Raw genomic sequence first — 20,503 nt, forward strand, 5'->3', positions numbered from 1 at the left:
AGTTGTCATTTTATTACATACACATATCCTGTCATAGTACCACTGAATACTACCCTGTATATAGTGCACTGTACACACACTGCCCCCAGATTGCTCTGTCTTGACACTGTACACACTGCCTCAGCTCTCAGACATCCCACTCTTATCAACAGGGCACGTGCAGACACTGAAAAGTCCTACTGTCTTCAGACTACACACACACAGCTAGCTCCCTGCACTCCTCTGAAGCCCTCACACCACATCGGCCTGTACACACTAGGTGCCCACACAGAGTTCCCAAACAGAGCTCTGTGACTCGCTCCCACACCGGTCAGGCCTGCCCTGCCGCCTCCGGCAGCCAACCAAGCTCAACCTCAGGCTCCTCTGCCGCCTCTTCTCTCCTGCTGCCGTTCCCCAACATCCCACTCCCCCAGCTTCAGGAAACTTTTCTTCAGGTCCCTAAAAGGGGGAAACGCGGGGTTCCTTGCGTCCTGCCCTTCCCCCGTACGCGCGCAAATGGCCCCTTGTTTCCCAGTTTGGCTCCCTCTGAAAAGGAAAGGTCGCCATAGGCAGTCCCTAGTTGGGCCCTGAGAGGAGGGACGGTGACAATAATAGCTGCCACCAGGGGATGGGTGCGGGATTAGGAAAAGTGTCGGCCCTGAGTGGAGCTGGAGACGCAAAGGGGTCGCCAGGGCGCGCCGGGGAGAGCAGAGAAGCCGAGGCGGAGGCTGCATCTCCAGTCTGGGGCGGCGGCCGTACCGGGAGCTGGGGCGCGCGGAGCTGTCCGTTCAGCACTACCGCGCCGCACCCCGGCGCAGGGCCCGCGCCCAGGCGCCCGGGCTCCGCTCCCGCTCCACCTCCCGCGGGCGCCTGCGGCGCGGGCTGCTGTCTCTCCTGGGGGCTGAGAGGCGCGCAGATCGAGGCAGGGGGTGCTTTGCGAGGGCTGGGGCCACGCAGCCACCTGTGAGCCTCTGGCAACTGCGGGCAACGGCGGCGCCTCCGGCCAGAGACAGGAGAAGACGCTTGGCGGACCCCGCCCGCCGGCCCGCAGGGCGCACACACAGGCTCACACACACACCCGCGCGCACACGCACAGCCAGCCAGCAGCGGCGGCCGCAACGATGCTAACAAGCAGGTCTGGGAAGTTTCCCGCCGGCCTCTGCCGTGGGCTCCGGTGTTCGCAGGTAAGAGCTTCCAGAACGCGCAGGGCAAGCCCAGGCGGCTCCGCTGGGTGAGGCGCGGCACACGCGGCTCGGGGGCACGGCGCCAGGCGGGCTGGGAGGCGGGGGGACTCCAGGAGTAGGGGCTGGGCGTCGGGGACGTCAGGCCAGCTCCCTTCCCCCAGCCCTGGTTTACGGAACAGAGCGGTGAATTTCCCCGCCCCCCTCCCGGAGCTACGCGCTCCTCATCTCAGCCCAGCCCTGCCCGTGAGCATTCCAGGTCCGGTCCCTTCTGTCTGCGGCGAGCGGGCGGGGGCGTCTCCTCCGCCCGCCCACGGGCAAGGTCAGCTTCCTAGGGCTCTGAGAGCCTCCAGGGCGCGACCCCCGAAAGCTTAAAACGACCGACAGGATCCCTGGGGTGGGGGTGGAGGTGCTGCTACGCTGGTGGAAACAACCCCCTGCAGCCTTTCTCAGGGAGGGGACCAAACCCCACAGCGTCTCCCCCATCTCAGTGTCCTTCAGCACCCAGAGAGCCCCCTCCCCCCCCGGAGAGGGCTGGGCCCTCCAGAGACTGGTGGGAGAGAGGGAGGGGTGCCCGAGCCCTGAGCATCCCGCTCTCACCGGACGCGGTTCCTTCGGCTTCCAGGTATAGCGCCCCCGCGCGGCGCGGGCGGCTGGGCGTCTCGAGCATGACCGGCCAGAGCCTGTGGGACGTGTCCGAGACCAACGTCGAGGATGGAGAGATCCGAATCAACGTCGGAGGCTTCAAGAGGCGGCTGCGCTCGCATACGCTACTGCGCTTCCCCGAGACGCGCCTGGGCCGCCTGCTGCTCTGCCACTCGCGCGAGGCCATTCTAGAGCTCTGTGATGACTACGACGATGTCCAGAGAGAGTTCTACTTTGACCGCAACCCTGAGCTCTTTCCCTACGTGCTGCATTTCTACCACACCGGCAAGCTTCACGTCATGGCGGAGCTGTGCGTCTTCTCCTTCAGCCAGGAGATCGAGTACTGGGGCATCAACGAGTTCTTCATTGACTCCTGCTGCAGCTACAGCTACCACGGCCGCAAAGTGGAGCCTGAGCAGGAGAAGTGGGACGAGCAGAGCGAACAGGAGAGCACCACGTCCTCCTTCGATGAGATCCTGGCCTTCTACAATGACGCCTCCAAATTCGATGGGCAGCCCCTGGGCAACTTCCGCAGGCAGCTGTGGCTGGCGCTGGACAATCCCGGCTACTCTGTCTTGAGCAGGGTCTTCAGCATCCTGTCCATTCTGGTGGTGCTGGGGTCCATCATCACCATGTGCCTCAACAGTCTGCCAGACTTTCAAATCCCCGACAGCCAGGGCAACCCTGGCGAGGACCCCAGGTTTGAAATAGTGGAACACTTTGGCATCGCCTGGTTCACGTTTGAACTGGTGGCCAGGTTTGCTGTGGCCCCCGACTTCCTCAAGTTTTTCAAGAATGCCCTAAACCTTATCGACCTCATGTCCATCGTCCCCTTCTACATCACCTTAGTGGTGAACCTGGTGGTGGAGAGCACACCTACCTTGGCCAACTTGGGCAGGGTGGCCCAGGTCCTGAGGCTGATGCGGATTTTCCGCATCCTAAAGTTGGCCAGACACTCCACTGGCCTCCGCTCGCTGGGGGCTACCCTGAAATACAGCTACAAAGAAGTAGGGCTGCTCTTGCTCTACCTGTCTGTGGGGATTTCCATCTTCTCTGTAGTGGCCTACACCATTGAAAAGGAGGAGAATGAGGGCCTGGCCACCATCCCTGCCTGCTGGTGGTGGGCCACTGTCAGTATGACCACTGTGGGGTATGGGGATGTGGTCCCAGGGACCACGGCAGGGAAGCTGACCGCCTCTGCCTGCATCCTGGCAGGTATTCTCGTGGTGGTACTGCCCATCACCTTGATCTTCAATAAGTTCTCCCACTTTTATCGGCGCCAAAAGCAGCTTGAGAGTGCCATGCGCAGCTGTGACTTTGGAGATGGAATGAAGGAGGTCCCTTCCGTTAATTTAAGGGACTACTATGCCCATAAAGTTAAGTCCCTCATGGCAAGTCTGACAAACATGAGTAGGAGCTCACCAAGCGAACTAAGTTTAAATGATTCCCTGAATTAGCTGGGAAGGACTGTCATCCTCAAACCCCCCCTATTGAGCTGCCTCTTGCTCCTCTGGCACCTTAGGTGTAAGGAATATGCCCAGCCCCAAAGGGGAGAGAGGCATGGGCTATGCACCCCAGGTTGTTTCATGGTATTTAGAATAAGTCTTGGCAGTGTGTCCGACACCATAACTTTGCACCTTTCATTGAAATGACACTCATTGGTCTTTGCATTGTGGACATAAAATGTTCACCTTTCTGCCAGATGAGTAGCCCCCCAGAATGCTAATTTTCCTGTTCACTGTGTATTCTAGTGCTTGCGGCCCAGTACTGTCTGTGAGTTGTTTGTGCTCCTGTTTCTGAGGTTGTCATGTGAGTTCTGTACAAAAAGCCCCCACAAATCTGTCCAGAGGAAACACATCTATGGGGTCAGCGAGGATATGCCAAGATTTTGCTCAGTCATGTGAAAACAAAATCTTAGTTCTTTATCCATTGCTTCCATTTAGTTTTAATACCAAAACAAAGAGAATGTGAAGTTATGCACGGGGTCAGCGAGGATATGACAAGATTTTGCTCACAGTCATGTGAAAACAAAATCTTAGTTCTTTATCCATTGCTTCCATTTAGTTTTAATACCAAAACAAAGAGAATGTGAAGTTATGCACACATGACCAGTGCAAGTCTCTGATTGTTTTTATAAATGATCTATAGCTCTGTGGCTTGCATGGGTACACCAGTCACCTTTAGAACCATGTACACTGATGTTCATCTCATAATGTTGTTCTTTAGAGAATGTTACTCAGTTAAATATGTAGTGAAGATTAAAAATTTTTCCCAAGAACAGATGCATTAGGGACAGGGCTTCAGCTAAGTATCGGCCAAATTACAAGATGCTGAAAGACCTTTTGAATTCAGGCCTCCGACTTTCCTAGGTGAAATTCATTTCTGGCCGAGGTTCCTGGTCTACGCCACTTGACCAAACTTTGCTGTGTCTTAGATATTAGCATGTTTTTGCAATATTTATTTCTTAAGGTCTTCAGAAATTAGGTTGTATGTCTTTCTCAGAAGGCATTTACTGTTGTCTTGTGTCCTCACGGAAAACGTTGGATTGCTAGCAAGGGCAGTAGCTTAGAAACTTTTGTCGCCTGCTCTGAAAGCTTATCAAATAAGAGCCCTTTTACTTCCAAGCAGAATTTAGTTAGATAATTTTGCTTTTAGGATACAAACTGTTATATATGATACTTTAATTGCCCTGGAGTTCCTGTATGACATGGAAACCTGTTGGTGTGGAAGTGTGTACTCAAAATACAGACATGCATGAAGGCTGTATGGCTTATCCAGGATGGAAATATTATAGTTCCTGTTTCCATTTTCATGGCCTTTTGTTGGGAGAGTGGGGGTAGAGGCCAGAAGGAAGGAAAGAATTGTAAAACAAAACATTGCTGCTTCATAAAGGGTCATAAATAATAGCAAACTTGAAAAGCTTAGTGCTCTTTAAAAGACCTTGAAACTTTAAAACTTGTGTTGAAGGTTGAGAACTCTTTCCTTTTCCAAACCACCCTTCCTCCTCCTCTTCAGTTAACTAGTGCAGTAACATTGTGAAGGGGAACCTGGAATGCTTTATAAAAATAGTTCTCTGTTACCTTCTAGGTAATCAGAAGGCTTTCCTGTTGGCTCCCATTATTGTTCAGTTTTTGGAAAGGCTACAGAATCCAGGGGCCTAAGCATGGAGTTAGGCTTTTTATGCAAGGCTTGGACCTTCCCTAAAGAGGTCCATTTTGTGTCTTAGTTGTTGGAAGATAATACATACCTCATGGGGGTGGCAAGGATCTTGTCAAAAGGCTTTGTGTACTTGTAGTTGCCATGGCCACTACCTAGCAGGCAATTTCTTGGATGAATGCACTAGTCACTTACTCCCTTGAGTCCCCAGTTGGGATCCTTCCATCAGGCTGGAGCCTCATGCGGGCAGGGAGGCAGCCACCTCCTAGTGCCTGATGGTCTACCACTTACATCTGTTTCTCAGCAGCATTAGGAAACGTGAGATGACTTAGGGGCATCTGGCCACCAAGTCAGAAGAGCAGGGTTATTTTTCAGAATCTGTACATGAACTACTTGGCTTTGGCTGATGGCTCCAGAGAATTAACAAAATCATCCCCAGCTGCACTGAAGGCAAGTGAGGGCTGTTCAGTTTGCCAAGGCTGATGGTATCGGGTTGCCTAGTGTGATATCCACGGTCACATTCACAATCACAAAGCTTGTGAAAAGTAGAAACAAGGAAGGAGGCAGAAGAGTTCAGTCACTTTCATGAGTATTTTTCTAAACAGACAGGTTTTACCGCTAATAAAGAGATCTCCCTAGTAGTTACTCTTTGCAGATGTGGAAGCTAGAACACTTGACTTTCCATTTTGGTAATGACTTTGCTTTTATCTGGTGCCTTTCATTGGGGGAATCCCAAAGTGCTTTAGAGACTGCCTTTTTAATATCCCTTGTACATATATATACTTGTATAAAATATTGCTTTGCCCATCCTGGACCTTCAGTCCCTTCTGAGAATGAGAATGTCCTAATAGCATCGAGATCTACAAGTGGTGGTTTCAGGTAAGAGGCAGAGAGAACAGCTGGTCTAAACACCTGAGTTAATTTCCACAAAGGACGGAGACTCAGACTGACCTGGGGGAAATAACTTTCCTCTCCCCCACAGTACCAGCAGTGCACAAGTGCTCCCTACTGGGCTGACTGATGCTACTAGGTAACATCTTATGTAGCAGTTTCTTCCAGTCCCTGAAACCAGTCAGGGAGGCCAGGTTAATTTTCTTCTTTGTTTCTGGGGTTAAGAATATAAGTATGAGGAGGCAACTTTGGCCACCAGGCTTTCAGACTGACCCATAAACCTCCTTTAGGGGGACACAGTAGAAGCCTCAGGTCACTTATTTCCAGCTGCTGCCCTGAGAGCAGCTTCACTCCTGACATTTGAAGGTTGTTATTTTCGACACCCATGGGGCAAATACATGGGCTAGGCTTTTCTCATAACATATGTGATGAGAATTTTGAAAGTGCTGGCTGGGAAGTGATATAGTCTTTGTTGCATAGATGTCCATTGATTATATAGGTTGGTGTTTTCTGCCAAATCCCCGTATTTCCTGGGTTTGCTACTGAAGAGGGGCATGTTGTAATGCCAAACTAAGTTGTAGCTCCTCAGTTAGTAATTGGTATTTAATATTTGGATTTGTTACTTCTACTTATCTTAGTACTCAAATAATTGAACTACCTGCTAATTCTTGCCTCATTTCAAAGAAAATGATTTGTTATGCACTTTGGGATGGCAGTGATGTGTACAGACTGTATGTTATCTACTTGAAGGTTTAGCTGGTATTTCTTGTATGTTTTAACAGCATGACTTATTACAGAGCTGTAATTTTAAAAATTGAGAATGCTGTATTTGCGATGTCGGTGTTAACAGTCATTAACACACTACTGTGCAAGCATTGACAGAGGCGCTGCTGAGACGTTATGGCTGATGGCTGCACTTTATTCTCTGTCTCGACTTGGGAATGAGGAGTAACACTGACACATTCAGGACTCCAGCCTGGAGGAGCCTGCAGATTAAATAGCAAAAAGTTATTTTCATTTCCTTAAGGCACTTACTGCACATAGAGTGGGAAACACAACAAGGGTATTCGACCGTGGGGACCGGGTTTCCTGAGAACTGTCCAGATCTCCTGGGCTTTTTGGGCATTTGGTGGGAAGAGTTGTATTTATTCTTTGCAGGCATGTAGAGGTAGGGTCCCTTTTTCACCAAGTATCTAAAGCTATCAGCCTGCTTTGTAGAGGACTGGCAGTTTATTTTTGGAGCCCTTGTGCAACAGACATCTCTTGCAGGATTTTCCCCTTCCACACTATCTTGCTCCGCACCACTAATGGGTTTGCCAATAGCAGTCCCACCCCACCCAGGTGCCATTCTCCCTCCGGCTGCAGTACCTCCTTGACAGTAAATCAGATTCTGGGTAAGCTGACGGTCCAGGTTGGTATGCTATGAATATTGCTGGGAGATACATAGAACCAGCCCTCAACACCTACTTAACCTGGTAGTGACTTAAACTAGGAGCCATTCTGAAGGCAGCAAACCTGTAGGAAGGTCACTGGGCTCACTGGGCTCTGCTCCTTCCTTTGCCTTCAGCTCTATAATCTTAGGCTCACCACTTAGCCTCGCTGAACCTCACATCCCACTGCTGCAAAATGAGGTTGGATTACATCATCTTTAGAGCTCTGCCCAGTTCTTCATCTCAATGTAAAAACAGAATTTCTGCATGTCCCTCTACCTCTTTGTTATAGCAGGGAGCAGATCCCAATATCCTTAATTTATTTTTAAGCAGAGCAGAAGGATTGCTCACAAAGAACCTTCTATTTGCTTTCATTTCTCTCTTCACAGCCAACTACAATAAACAACAGTTCCAGGGACAATGATACCAGAGAAATACATAAGCTGGTGTCTGTGCCAGGTGAACAGTTTGAAAACAATCAACCAGTGTCTCCTTTAGGCTTTAAGCTATTCACATTGAAATCAAAGTCATCTTATTAAAAATCATTAGAGAAGAAAATTAGCCACAGGGCTACCTTTCTGCCATTTTATATTGGTTTCCTTTGCATAGCCTGGGATCTCCCACCCCTTTCCCTAAGTGGACATGGGATGATGGGCCACCCCCATCCTCACTGAGGAGCAGGGCCATCTGTAGGTGTTACTGCAGCATAACCTGAAGGAGGGTGTGGTGACCTGTGTTCACCTTGCCCCCAGTCTTCTATGGCTGACAATGGGCATTGGGGGACCAATATGCAGACCTGAGCAGGCACTAAGGGTTACCAAGGTCCTTGTATTCCCATCAAGCGGGGAAGAGTGCATCTCCTCCCTCCAGCAGGGGTATAAATGTATGTTCAGGGATATTTTGGGGCCAGGATGCCTTGCATCTTAAAAAGAAAAACAAACACTTCCTCTTGAGGTAAGAACTTAAATGCTACACTCACATGGTTATTATCTCCTCTTATTTTTAGGAGAATTTTAACTAGAGTTTCTACCCAAGGACCTTGTCTTGGAATCACAACCCACTGATACTGTAGATCTAAAGACAGGAAACATTTCCCTCCTCCTGTGGCCTCATTTGTCAATATCCTCCTCCTCTGGGCTTAATTCTCCAAAGCAAGTGGCTTTGTCTGCAGGTGAAAACCTGATGCTTTCAGCAGAACCTACATACAAACAAGGCCTTTAAGACATGGCCAAGGGGAAGGGACATGGCAGAGGAGGAAGGAAGACTCTGCCTGAGGGCTGGTGCAAGTTCTTACATCAGGAAAGGGAAGAAACAGCCAGGGAGAAGAAGACAGACAAGGGGTTCCAAGAGAAGAGAGTGAATAAAAGAAAAGAACAAGGGGGAAAGAGCAGACAGTAAGTTAAGGAGAACAGGAGAAGCTGTGTGTAATGAATTATATTAGCCTTCCGTTGAATTCATTTTCTTTCCTGTCAACATAGCATGCCCTGAGTCTGCCCTGAGCCCACCAGTGGCCTCCTGGGAGGTGGTAGTGCAGGAGTCCATGCCCCCATCTCCACCTGGTCCCTCCCCAACCATGGGGGCCACAGGCTGGTGGAACAGAGATATGGAAACTACTGAAAGCCTTTGGGTGAAGAGGGCATGTGGACACAAGGAAAGATGCAGTGAATGTGTCCCATTGAAGATGGGACTACTGGGTTGCAGGAAAGAGGACCAGGTGTTGGCCAGACAGAGGAGGTGGTGGGAGTCAGAAATGGAGAGATGGGGGGAAGGGAAAGGGAAGCAACCTCCACCAAGCAAAGACAGGGAGGTCCACACAGGCCAGCATGTGTAAGAAACACATCAATCAGCATGGCTGAGAAGAATCATGGTGCAAAAACAGCCCAGAGGAAGGCTGTTGAAGGAGCTCAAGCTTCATTCTGTCACTGGGGTGGGATGTCCTGAGCATACTAGTGCTGTCAGAACAGGACTGGCATTAACCTGGAGGCCTGGGAAGGGCCAGGAGACCTATTTGAGGCCAGATAAGAAGGAAGTAGGCTGGAGAGGAAGGGGCAGGGCGGGTTGCCAAGGAGAGCGACTCTATAGGAGTCTGCCAATGACTGGATGTGGGATGAGGGAGAAGGAGGGTGAGATGGTTCCTGGCTTCTGGCTTGGATGGTGACTGGATGGTTGGGTGGATGGTGCCACCAAGAGAGACAGGGAATACCTGGATCCGTCCCAAGGCTTAGTCCCCTTTCTGAGTGCTGGGGACACATAGGCACAGGTGTGCAGAGGGCAGAGGGAGGCCTGGGATGGTTTCCTCAGCTGAGAAATGGAAGTTGAGACCATGGGTGAGATTGCCCACAAGGGGTACAAGGAGAAACAGGAGAAAGGAAGACCACTCTACAGACTGTCAGCCGTAGGAGTGAGATGCAAAGCCCTGCTTTCCTCTGCTGGCCCATTTGGCTGTCATCCTTTCTCCTTTCCCCTGAGAAATTCCCAGTGGTTGATCTCTGCTGGAAGCCTCAGCTGTCCTCTTCACCCATTTCCTCATTTAACTCTGTGATCGGTTTCTCTTCCTACCACTCTCTGCAAACTGCTCTCTTGAAGATGCTGTCCTAAAAACCAAATTCCGTGGCCCTTCCTCAGTTCTCAAGCTCCTCCTAATTCTTTGACCCCATAGACCAAACTCTAAGCTTTTTGCACATTTAAGTTCTTTGGACATAGCCCACTGCTGGCCCTCCACGGGCTCTGCCTCTCCCTCTCACAGCCCTCTGGGTCTTCATGCTCCTGCCCCTTATCATCATGCATTTCCCCCAAACTTCTGTCCTTAACAGCCTGCAGTGCTCTTCACCCACTGTAGCCTCAGCTAGGGTGCCAATGATTTGTATGTCTCCTTGCCTGGCCCCATGTCACCTGAGGCCCATGCATGTTACCCATGTGCATCTGGGAGTCACCATGTCTGGAGCTGGGCTTACCACCTTCACTCCAAGACTGCTTTCCTGCTGCTTTCTCCCTCATTTCTGATAATGCAGCCACAGTGCTTTCAGCTGCTCAGGTTGGAATTTCAGTCATGTTTGAATCCTCTCCATTTAGTTAGCCGTTTACTTTCTATAGCTATCATTTCCTGACAGCTGGGCAATTGCCATGCACTACATTAAATGTAAGGGAAATATATGTAAAGAGTATGGCTGTGGCCCCGAAGCAGTACAGATTTTTACAGCCACTTTAATGTGGATTGGAATCATCTGGGGAATTTTTAACAATGTATTCCTGGGTATCACTCTACCTATGAAATCAAGCCTTTAAGGGTGGGCCCCTTATTTGTATCTTAACTACAGGTGACTTCTCTGGCTCTGCTGGTGCTATGCTCAAAACCTAGCCACAGACATGAAGCGGGAAGGTGAAGGAAGTGAAAAATCCTGGGCCCATTAAAGATCTAAGGCAGAGAAGTGGTCTGTTTAGGAAGGAGTTGCCTTTAAATGGGGCAACCAGGGGCAGGCGCTAGGGACCCATGAGGCTTCTAACAAGGGCCAGAACAAAGGGCCTGAATATTGGAAGACCAGGCTCACTACCTGCCCAAGGGTGACCAATCCTGAGTCCTAGACTCACAGTCTCCCAAAGAGAGTCTGTCCAGCACTGAAGCCTCTCTGTATATCCAAGGATGTGGTATGAGGCAGGCAGATGGGGGGAATGTGGTACAAACAGAATTGGGGTTCTCAGGGAGGTTTTTTTCCACTCAAAACTCTTTTCACTGCCTACATCTCCAGACATTTAAAGAATTGTGAGCTATTTTCAGACCTACTATGAAAAGAACTGAGGTGTTATCAGTCAGACACCCATCTAACCATTTCCTAAGAGGAGAGCTGGCATGACTCACTTGTGATCTGTCAGCTTCGTATCGATTTTTCTGGCAAACGCTGTGCATCTGCCAGGGCTGACTCTACTGGGAGAAGCTGAATGGTAACCCACTGTGTTCAGGGTCAGTCATTACAAAGGCAACTATCACGGGGCTGCAGCCTGAGTTTCTTTTTGTGGAACATGTGGGAGGAGAGGAGGGGAACCATAATGCACCCCCAGGCTTCCCCACTGCTTGCTGACAAGAGGCCACACAGCATTCTTCATGCCTCTCGCAGATCTGAGATTTGAGAACTGCTTTTGGAATGACGTGCTGGTGGGAACCCACGGAGCCCCAGAAGTAAGTCTGGGTTCTTCCTCCAGGCAGGTGAAGTCACTCACTTCTCCCCTGCCCTCACTCTGACCTGGAACCTAGGAGCCAATGATTTGAGCACATTTAAATGTTACTATTTGTCATTTTTAAAATATGAGATTACTGATGAGACTCCCCATTTCTGAAGACACCCTCTCATGTCAGGAAAATAAACATTCCAGTCAGTCAAACTACAATATCCTACTGACCTTCTTGTTTACCTAGGCTCCCAGCTCCCATGGGACTATGTAAATGTGTGCCAAAGCTTTGGAACTAGCAAGTCCTGATGCTGAGGGACTCGTCTGTGCTGATATTTCAGGAATGAGCCTGACGACTGGCAATGAGAACCTGCTGCTGTCACACATTCAGAGACTGGGGCGATGGCCCCGGCACACACCCCAGGAGACAAACCAAGAGACAGAATTAAACCCGCCATGAGCCATCATTTAGCTGGGTGCAAAGCCGTGTGCCAAGTCCTGTGGGGAGTGCAGTGGGAATGGCTTCTCCACATGCCCTCAGACCCGAATTCTTTCACATGTGTGCCATTGGGTGAAAAGGCCCCTCAGATGACCCCTCCAGGGCAGGTCTGGACTGTCACAGAGGGCTGTACACATGTGTATGTGTCTGTGCATATGAGTGCCTGTGTGCATGCGCATGTTTCTCAGTATCTGTGTGCCTGTGTGCGTATCTGTGTCTCAGTGTAGATCTGCGTGTCTGTGCAGGTGTGTGTATGTATCTGGGTATGGTTATGCCTCTGTGTGTCTGTGAATGTGAGGGTGAGTGAGAGGGGCAGCCTTACCTTTAGGCAAGAGAGGTGGAAAGAGCTGCTTTACAGGGCTCACATAGACATTACTGCCATAGAGAGGCTTTCTCTGCATTCCCCCAATTTAAATTATGTTTTTCTACACCCATGTCTCACAGCATCCAATACTTTTCCTCCTTAGCTCTTGCTATCATTCGTCACTTTTGTTTACTGGGTGATGCCTGTCATCCCCTCCTAATTGGAAGCTCAATGAGCACAGGGCTGTTTATCTCTAGTGCTCAGCACAAGGCCTGGCACAGAGTAAACACCAAAAAATGGTAAGTGAGCCATGGGCCAAGGGGCCGGCATCAAGTGTGGGGGTAGGGACCCCTTAGTTGGAGTGAAGCTAGAGAAATCACAGGTCCTTGGGGAGTTGGTTTGATCTGCTGCATAACTGAAGCAAAGGTTGGGAGGCCTCTGAAACGGGGCTTCACTGCATGGACAGCCTTAGCAAAGCTTTCCAGGCTGGAGTCCTGTGATCTGCCAGTCCAGCAGTGCCACCACCAAGATTGGAAGGGACAGCCTCCCAGCAACTGGCATTTTGGAATGAGCTCCAAAACTGAGGAAGGGCTGCCAAGCCGTTCCCATTGAGTAATCACTAATGCATGAACCAGTTTGCTGGTGAATAATGCCAAAATGGATCAATATATAAGCACCTCTCTCCTCTGGGGTGGGCTCCGACAGTGACGACTCAGAGCTAGGCTTCAGGGCAGCTGTGCCCACTGTGGGGATGCAGGTATCACTTTGCACTGGTCAGACGGGCACTCCTGACAGCAATGTTTCACTGCTGATCCTCCAGCAAAAAACAAAAACTGAAGACTAAATATGAGCCCTTCACTTACATCTATCTTCTTTGTGCTCAGCTGAGCAAAACGTGGTCTGCACACTTATTGGGCCCATCAGTTCACGGGCTGGGGCACTAACACAGCTGCTGGGGCATGTGCTGGTGTGGGGAAGGAACTTCTAGTGTGAACTTGTCTGCTGTGCACTAGCTGTGAGATGCTGGACATGATGTGGCACCTCCCTGGCTTCAGAGAAGAGGGGACATCTGAGCTAGGACTTACAGTGTGAGGAGGGGTATAGGAAAGAAGAGCGTAGGCCCAGATTACTGGGGCAGGAACACTAAGGACTGTTTTGAGAGCTTGACATGCATTCATGCATTGAATTTACCCAGCAACCCTGTAAAATAAATTCTATTCTTATTCTCATTTTGTAGATGAGGATATTAAAGTGGGGAGGGGTTAAGGAGTAGTGTTTGATCATGTTAAACTTGAGTTATGTGTATGACATTAAGAATGCCTGGGAATGGAGTTTTAAGAAATCTGGACTCAAGGAAGGAATTCATGAGTCATTAGCATACAGGTGTTACTGAATTGCGTGTGATGCTGTTGACAAACATCAAAATCACCATAAAAGACAAATCTGCAAAAGTCATCTCTGAGTTTATTCTGAGAATACTGACTGAATATTGATATTGAATTGAATACTGACGGTGTGCTTTCTAGTGGGTGCCCTTGGTGATACTTGTAGGTACTAAGAATAGTTCTGAGTAACGACGCAGATGTATTTTTATCTCCCCCTGCACCCCCCTGTAGTTCAAAACCTTGTTTTATGGTTATAACATAGCTAAATATAATATATTCATTTTTTTAAAGTTTACAATTCAGTGGTTTTTAATATATTTAGTTAGTTAACCATGACCACAATCAATTTTAGAACATTTTTATCACCCTAAAAAGAACCCCTGTACCCATTATTTCATTCCTTATTTAGTGCTGACCCATATTCTCTGGTATGGGTATACCACATTTTATTTACCCATTCATCAGTTGATGAATACTTTTATCTTACAGTCCAGTACCATCTGATATTTATTAGAATCACATCAGCCAGATACTGTAATTTTACATTTTTCTCATGCATGTTCACAAGAGGCATTCCTTATGTAATGAATTTCCTTAGACACTGAAAGTTATTACCAAATATTCTTTCTCACCTCTCCTCTCCTGCCTTCCCAAGCCTCATGGCCAGTTCAAATACCCCTTCATTGAAACCTTCCTCAAATCCCGCTGCTGTAGGACTCCATTGATAGCTTTCTTACTACACTTAGCACAGACATGTGTCTGTGTGCCGGCGATGCCTGGCACCCAGTGGTAAGCATCAGCTCTTTGACAGGAACCGTGTTGCCTTCGTTTCTGTATTTCCACACTTAGCACAGAAGCTGGCATGTGGCTGGTGCTCCACATGTTTGTTGATGAGTAAAAAAAGTGTAAGTCACCAGAGCTCACTGGGTGCCAGGCAGTGTACTATGGACTTTGGGTGCTTTACTTTAGTCTCATTTGCTTTTCATAATTCTCGGAGTTTGCTCTCTGATAAATAAGGTAGGATTTCTGGTGAGGCTGCGTAACTCACCCAAGATCATGCAGCCAGTCAGCAGCAGAGCTTTAAAGTCACCTACCTTTGGGGAGTACCTATTTGTAAGAGAGGTAAGCTCTCTTGTCTTTTTATAACAACCTTAAGAACTAAAGAAATGAATGTTTCAAATTGGGCAGAGTAAGAATAGGCCTTTTCTGCCAGAAGCTGTTGCTTCCTTTCAGCCCAGTTAGAAATGGTTACCCTACATAGACAAATATTGTATGCTCTTGTACACATTGTACATATTTGATATCATTGCTTTGGATAAATGTCGGGGAACTGGGCAAGACATCGGGATTTGCTGAACAAGAATGAAAAACTAGCAACCCATTAGATTTATGTGAAATTGAAGTCATTTTGCACTAAGAACTTCAAAAACATTTTGCTTGGGACTCGTGTGATTGTCTGCCACACTTAATTACTGAATCATACCCCAAATCGCTACTTACTGGTTAAAGCAATTAATTTACCCTCAAAATTGGAAAGCCTTGCTGAAACTTTTAAAGGTCCATGTTCATTAGTTACTAATATCAGGCCCTAATATCAGATATAATTTTCAGAGACCATGTTCTAACCTTGTAAACTGATTCATGGTCATCAGCTGGTATGCTTTAAAAAGAAAAACTATAGACTTTATGAAAGGTCAACAAGGAATGAACTCACGAATTTGCACATTGATTCATCAATAATGAAATAGTTCTACATTTCAGGTTTCCTCAGTGCATCTTGTTTTTTAACATCATAGACTTTTGTTCCAAGTGCATTATGTCTTCTCATTTAAATATTTTTGCTAAGAATATTCTCTTTCTAAATAGGAAAGAAAGCTGCCATGGAATAAATGGGAAGGCTGAAAAAACTGCACAGCTGCAGGACTGCCCACATCAAGCATGCTCTGTATACACTGGAACATTAGAAAGAGAATATTTAAAAGCTGTTAGCTTTAGTATCAGGTTTTATTTAGCTTCCACTCAACTAATTACATTTTACCTTGGAAAATTCTTAAAAACTTATAAAACAATTAGTTGCTTGGCTTAAACACAGGAAGGCACTGAATTTTCTACTAGAAAAGTTTTAGAATTTATTGGCTTTAAGTGCTCTCATAAAATGGAATAGACTGGTTTTCCTACTGAGGAAATGTGGGGTATGACACTCTTTTGTAATTTTTGGTTGTAATTGTTATTTCCATCATGCTAAAAAATCCAATTTCCCTTTGCTCTCTCTTTTATTTTTCTTCATATCCTTCTCTTTTCATTGAGAATATGAAGTGGCTTATGAATAAAAATGGGAAAACACCGATAGGTAGACCAGCTTTTTAAGGGATTCTTATCTGTTGGCTGACCGGGGGCCTGAAGATATGGTGCCTGCCTGATCAGCCTAAATCAGTTGTTGTGAAAATGTGGTGTGAACATGTTGCTGAGGGTTGCGGGTGCGAGGGCCAAGGGCATTATGATGTTCTCTATCTTGGCCCCTCAAAAAGGAAGCCAGGGGTTATCCTAGTCTCCAGGAGCCTCGTGCCCTAGAGATCCCTGTTGCTATGGGTGGCAATACTCACCTGTGGAATATTCCAGAGGGTTCTATGAGCAGAATCTGAACAACAAATCCCCTCCACGCACATTACTATATTTTACTCCCCCAAGAACCCTATGAGAAAATTAAAAAATTGCATGACAGGGAACCAGACCTTTCTAAGTATACAGTATCTACTATCAGACCTCCAAATAGTCCTTTTTTTTTCTCTTTCTAAAAATCTTCCAGTTTTTATAAATACAGTATTGGGAAAATGTTAAGTATGTAGGTCATAGCACTCCTTAATGCTATTAGCTATAAATTTGATTTTGAGTTTCCTGGGACCAAAGTAAATTAAATAGGGAAATCTAGTCAATTACATGTTTCGTATTTTTAAGGATCAAGAATGCTAAAACCTTAATGAAACAACACTTTAGGGGCATAATTTGAAATTCCTGATGGGTCTTCACAAATGAGGCCATAAATGTTGGCCTTCATAATATCTCTAAAATAGAATGGACAGTCTTAAAGTGGGGTGAGAGGGGAAAGCTTAGCTTAACCTAACAACTTACTTTGCTCTAGGTAGAAAGAAATACATTCAAAAATTGAGTATGATTTTCCTTAGTGCATATCACTACCTGAGAGTAGGCCAGACCCTTAATGGAAGACACACCTGGGTTCTAGGAGGCTCTTTCTGCATCTCAGAAGTTACAACACACTGGCTAATGAAAGAGCCCTTTCCCTCATTCTTGCAAAGACAATGTACTAAACTGAAATGGGTTAAAAGTTTATTTTTTAAGCTACTGTCTATGTGACATATGCCAGGAACTTTGTTAAGTATTTTACATGTACTAGAATACTTGATTTTCACAACTGCTGCATTTTTACAGATAAAGAAATTGAAACACAGATTGGCTGGTTATTCTTGCCCAGAGAAAAGAAAGTGTTAAGGAAGAAGAGCTGGGATTGAACCCAGGTAATTCAGCTTCTTGAGGCCATGCACCTTCTACTCTGCTGATTAATGTTCCTCTACTCAAAGACAGACTTTGGTAAGGAAAAGAACACATTCCAGTTTACAAAAAAAAAAAGAGCTTTCAAAGCACAAGAACTCCACAAGTATCCCAATAATGAAGGAAAAAAATCCCTTGTGCAACTCATCTTTGAAACGTCACACACACCCTGCTTTTTTCCCACTACATGTAGAAAGGATGTCATTTCAGAAAACAATTGCCCTCTCCTGTTTTAAATAAAAAGCTTCTCCTTCTAAGACAGATCAGAAGGACTTAGCAACCCTGTGAAACACTCTAAAGCCAGAACTCCTGTGTTTATTAGGCAATGTGGTGTGTTGGAAAAAGCAAAAATTTTAGACAGACAGATGAGCTCCATGCTGGCACTGACTATTTTTGTGACCTCATTTAATTTCTCTAATTCTTTCTTTTCTGAAAAAAAGCTATGCTCGTTGTTGTGGAGGTTTCAGATAATATATCAAAAGCACATGGCTTAATAGATGCTCAAAAATGAGTTGATGTTATTATTATTGTTGTTTCCATGATCACCTGGATGTAAGAGGAGAGGTCAACCTATTGATTAATGATGACATTTTGTTGTTTGAGCTAATTGCATTCAATGAAACTCTACTTATTACCAATTACATCTAATATCCTGGTAAGCACTGTGGGGACAAAGATGGATAAATACCAAGTCTCTGCCTTCAGGAACTCTACAAATCCAGTAATGAGATAAACCAAATAATTATAATAGAGATTGGAAGCATTTGAGTTTGGTGGAAGAAAGGGCTCAAATAAAGTAATAATGCAAGATGAAGTCACGTTGGTTGGGGCATGTTGGAGGTCTTGAATGCTAGGAGGCAGAACTCACTCTTAACTTGGTATGGAAAGTTCTATAAACAGAGGAGTAACCCCCAAAATCCGAATTTTATTTTAAGGAGCTTAATCAAGTAAAAAAACAAGGTGCCAGGGAGTCTGGCTAATGATATGGTCCAGCATGAGCTGAGCATAAACTGGGAGTCTGGCTAATGATATTTTCCAACATAGGTGGAACAACTGAGTTGATCATATGCTTTCCTCTCTTGAGGTCTTTTCATGACTCAGGGAAGTGGTTGGCTGAGGTTGTGGGTGCTTTGTGTGGATATGAAACAGGAGAAGCTGAGGACAAGCCACCACTGAGTGGCATCAGACTACCTAACTGAGGTATACAGACACCCTAGATCCAGATCTTATCAGATTGTCCAAAAACCAAAAAAAAAATAGTTCTCTCACTAGAATTCAGATTCCTGGGCTTTGGAGCCAAAAATGAAATATCTAGTACTCCAAATAGAATTTTGATGAAATATCTAATTAAATACTTGTGCCTAATAACAGGTTAGTAATGCAATGTAACTCCAATTGTTTTTTAAAATGATATTCTACTTAGAATGTTATATTATTAGTATTTTCAGGATTTATTTTAATCATTAATCTTTAACATACAGGATAGGAAACAAAAATAGCATTCTTATTGAATGCTAATGTGTCAGTGATTTGAAAAGATTTCCTGTGACTAACTTAAAAATATCTTAATAATGCATCATATAATTTCTGCTACAGAAGCTACATATCCTTTAGTGAGTAGAGAGTGATTTTAAACTTTAAGGATGTGATTCAGTAAATAAGTAAAAGAAAGAGATAGAAAAGCATATAAGTGACTTATGTTAAGTTATTTAGCATAGTGTCTGACACAGTAAGTGCCCCAAATAATAGATGCTATTATTTTGAAACCCATTTAAATAAATACATTTTCTTCTCCAATTCATTTTGGCCAAATTAAATCATATCATGAACATAAAACTATGCTAAAATAAGCTAAGTGTATTGTAAATCTGTCGAAATGAGTCATCTAAGTTTATTAAGTCAAAGAAAAACTTTCTCATCTACAGGAAAATATATCCAATGATGCTGGCTTTTTCAGCAAGATGAAATCCTCACTTGTTAGCTTCAATTACATTTACAACAATACTGTATTAAAGGACGGGGGTGGGCAGAAAGTACATTTACCTATTTTTGGAATGTTCTCAGCCATCAAATAATAAGTGGCTAATAATAATAATCATAATAAAATAATAAGAAGCTTCTTCTTAAACTCATTAAAATAACTAGAAAACTCTCTTTCCTAAGCATCAAGATTAATCAAGACTTACTGACTTGAAGGTTTCTTTCATGGCTTTCTTTGATTTTTCAAAACTTATGATAAGTTCCTTTTCTTGGACTGGTATGGGGTGGTGTGGGAAGAGAGGAAAGATTTTAAAACAGGTTATCCTGAAATGTTCTGATGCTTAAAGGTTCTAAAATAAAAATAATGCCCTCTGTTCTTCTTTTAAATATGTGTGTGCATTTTTAAAAGATATAAATATAAGAATAGGGTATGAAGTCTATTTACATAAAAATTACAATATTCAAATTATAAAATTCAATATTTACTATTAAAAGGAGTACCCTTGTTGAGACTGAATTAGTGGTTAACAGGCCTCATTGAATTAATTTGCATAAATTTTCTTATTTAGCCAACTGGACTGAAATCTTTATAGGTTTCTTGTTATTTCATGCAGGTAGTTTTCCTTGGATGATAGCAAATCAGTCATTAGATTTCATCAAATCTGGCAAGGTATTAGGTTACTGAAAAGAAAAACAATTAAGAAAGGAAAAAAGAAGAGATGAATGTTCGAGTTGAGCAACTCATCTGACTGCCCCAGACTCCAGTACAGTGGAACACATTTTGTAAATTTAGTCTTCATTTCCAATAGCCTTTATAAATTTTTCAATATTTAAGGTTTCAATATTTAAAACAGTCTTATAATTTATATCAAATTACACAATTTACTGTTTGTAAGGACTCAACAGAGCAGAGACAGTGTTACTTCAAGGCATTACCTAGGGCACAAATGCCATTTTAAAAAGGAACAGGAGCTTCCATAGATGATATACCTTCCTTGGCAGTGAACTCGCTGGCATTTCCCTCCTTTCCCCTCCAGGTAGATAAGCTTGTTATCTACATAAGTTTGCACCTCCCTGCTCCCTTGAAATTAGGAGTGGTCATGTGACTGTGGCTGCCCTGACACGTCACTGCTGGCTGCAGCTAGTGTGCGACTTGTCAGTGCTCCTTCCCTTGCTGTGGCGACCACCAATGCTGCCGACGGTGGGGGCTCCACCAGTGGGGTATCTGGCTGTGAATGGCAGGAACAGGGCATCTTGCCAACTGAGGGCAGGCATGAGGCACAAGTGAGAAACGGCCTGTGTTATTCCCAAGCCACTGAAGC

General features: G+C 45.5%; 1 protein-coding gene across 1 annotated transcript; it reads left to right on the top strand.

Annotated features, from left to right (window-relative positions):
• The first annotated feature begins 552 nt into the window (after positions 1 to 552).
• On the top strand, positions 553 to 20,461 carry KCNS2 (potassium voltage-gated channel modifier subfamily S member 2). Its single transcript, XM_017668030.3, has 2 exons — positions 553 to 1,163; positions 1,786 to 20,461. Exon 2 carries the CDS (start codon positions 1,829 to 1,831, stop codon positions 3,260 to 3,262), a length of 1,434 nt encoding a protein of 477 aa, XP_017523519.1. The 5' UTR covers positions 553 to 1,163; positions 1,786 to 1,828; the 3' UTR covers positions 3,263 to 20,461.
• The last annotated feature ends 42 nt before the right edge of the window (positions 20,462 to 20,503 follow it).

This window comes from Manis javanica, chromosome 2 (assembly GCF_040802235.1).
Source record: "Manis javanica isolate MJ-LG chromosome 2, MJ_LKY, whole genome shotgun sequence".
Lineage (NCBI taxonomy): Eukaryota > Metazoa > Chordata > Mammalia > Pholidota > Manidae > Manis > Manis javanica.